Source organism: Sinocyclocheilus rhinocerous, unplaced genomic scaffold, assembly GCF_001515625.1.
Source record: "Sinocyclocheilus rhinocerous isolate Xijiao unplaced genomic scaffold, SAMN03320098_v1.1 scaffold1654, whole genome shotgun sequence".
In the NCBI taxonomy this organism is placed as follows: Eukaryota; Metazoa; Chordata; class Actinopteri; order Cypriniformes; family Cyprinidae; genus Sinocyclocheilus; species Sinocyclocheilus rhinocerous.
The window spans coordinates 864,875-867,082 of record NW_015639533.1 but is presented as its reverse complement, the minus strand read 5'-3'; the positions used below and the strand labels follow the sequence as shown (position 1 = coordinate 867,082).

The 2,208-nt window shown below is 36.4% G+C and overlaps 1 protein-coding gene across 1 annotated transcript in view; it reads right to left on the bottom strand.

The window, feature by feature from the left end:
* LOC107751461 (leiomodin-1-like) overlaps positions 1-2,208 on the bottom strand; it is a 7,176-nt gene continuing 4,968 nt past the window's right edge. The window contains exon 3 of the mRNA XM_016567208.1: positions 1-226. Within this exon, the coding sequence (XP_016422694.1) occupies positions 200-226 (27 nt within the window). The 3' untranslated portion in view covers positions 1-199. The remainder of the gene's footprint in view (positions 227-2,208) is intronic.

The window sequence follows — 2,208 nt, the reverse complement described above, 5'->3', positions numbered from 1 at the left end:
AGCTGTCAGTCCTGGAAAAATCATACTGTGTCCCACTCCCACCTCAAACGTTTAGATATCAAATAATCCAAACTGGCTGTATTTCGGAGCGTCTAAACCAGTTACGGAAGAATCTCATCTTGAGGATTCAGTGACTCTGATGGGGCGCTGGAGGACTGCAGGGGAATCTGAAGGTAGAAGCACATACACTGGACAGATGCTATCTCAACCGCTTAGGGATCTCAACCTGAGAGGAAGATTGAAATGAAGATTAAGCATTTATAATATTAAAATATTATATGATACAAGATTACGTAACTTTTTTGATTGAGTGTAAAAATGAGTGTAAAATCCATTTTTCAAGCCATCTCTTTACTGTACCCATATAGTCTTTGATCATTTGTATTTTTAATTATAATATTACATATATTTTAGAGCTGTCGGGGCAGATTTTGTTAGAAATTTCATATATGCATCATGTCACTTCATATCTGTACACAGAGAAAAGCATCTCTGCCTGTGTGTAGCATGATGCTGAAAGTTTGTTGCCACAATGAACAAGAACAATTGACCATGGATTATTTAAAATGGCAAACCTCTGGGGAATAACCATTTGTAAAAACAACAACAACAGCACCAAAAGAACTTGTTTGGTCATGTTCTGTATCCATGTGCACACCAGTGCCTCAAACCACATTCATCCATGCACAGAAGCAGATCCAAAGCAAAATTAAAACAGTGTGTCTCATCAATAGTAATTGTGTGGATTATTAATGTTTATATGCACAGGAGAACTTCTCACTGAAAATTTCTTCTTAAGTCACAAAATGTATCCACATGGATTTCTTTGGTCACACTTTATTTTAAGGTCCAATTCTCGCTCTTAACAAACCATTAACTACAACATTTGCCTCAATAAACTCCTAATTTGCTGCTTATTATTAGTTAGTAAGGTAGTTACGTTTAGGTATTGGGTAGGATTAGGGATGTAGAATATGGTCATGCAGAATATGTGCTTTAATAAACAGCCAATGTGTTAATAATAGGCATACTAATATATAGTTAATACTAGTAAGAATTGGTCCCTATACTAACCTTGAACCATGCTTTTAACCTTGATCTAATGCAAATGAAGTTGAACTATTGTAAATGCGCTGTGTGCCCAAGGTTAGTAATTTGCATTAAAAACATCTCCATTTCGCTTTCCTTTACAGCCTTTAGTCAGTCTCTGCCAACGTTAGACGTAGGGCTCTCGAGCAATACCAAGTGCAAGTGTGTCATCTTCAAACCATTTTAAACACAATAAACAACTTTTTACACACTCAAATTACAGACTCAGCCAACTGTACATACATGTAACTGCGTTTTCTGCAGAGAAACATCTGCACAACCTGCATACTTTATTCTTAAAAGTATTCATTTAAGGCTATGCGATTTTTGTATATGTGTGATTTCAGTTGTTTCTATTTTTTTGTAAGTTTAGAATACTGATGAGTCATGATTTGTTTGTGGAAATATTTTCACTCGCAAGTACACACAGTAAGACCGAGGCTGCATCCGAAATCGCATACTTCCCTAGAAAAACAGTACGTGAAAGGAGTAATATGTCCAAATTTGTAGAATTCAGAATGCAAAAAGTACCTATGTGATCTACTACTTGCGGCGCAATTCTAAAGTGTGGATCCAATGGACAATTTAATATCCCATGAGGCCATGGGAGAGGATTTTTAACGGTCGCAAACTGCTACACTGAAAACCCTAATAAGTTGACTCAACTCAACTGATTGAGTAAACTTGTTCCCTCAATTTAAAGTAAAGAGTAAAGAGTGTCCTAAAACCTCAAACTGGTAAATGAAGATGCTGAGATCTTGAAAGATCTGTTTCTTTTTTTGTTTTGTTTTTTACAGACAAAATGAAGAGAGACCCGCCTTTTGTAATTGCCAATCTGCAATAGTTCTCTTGTTGCCGGGCAGAACTGCTTGAACGGCCAATTACATTAAATAAAGACCAGAATGAGCTGTTTTAATAAATTAGGATTTCGAGTTAACTACACTTGAAATCTTAAAGGGGTCATATGATGCGATTTCAAGTTTTCCTTTCTCTTTGGAGTGTTACAAGCGATTGTGCATTGATAAGATCCCTGAAGTTGCAAAGACTAAAGTCTCAAAACCAAAGAGATATTCTTTATCAAAGTTAAGACTCTGCCACGCCCCCTAAAACGGCTCGTTC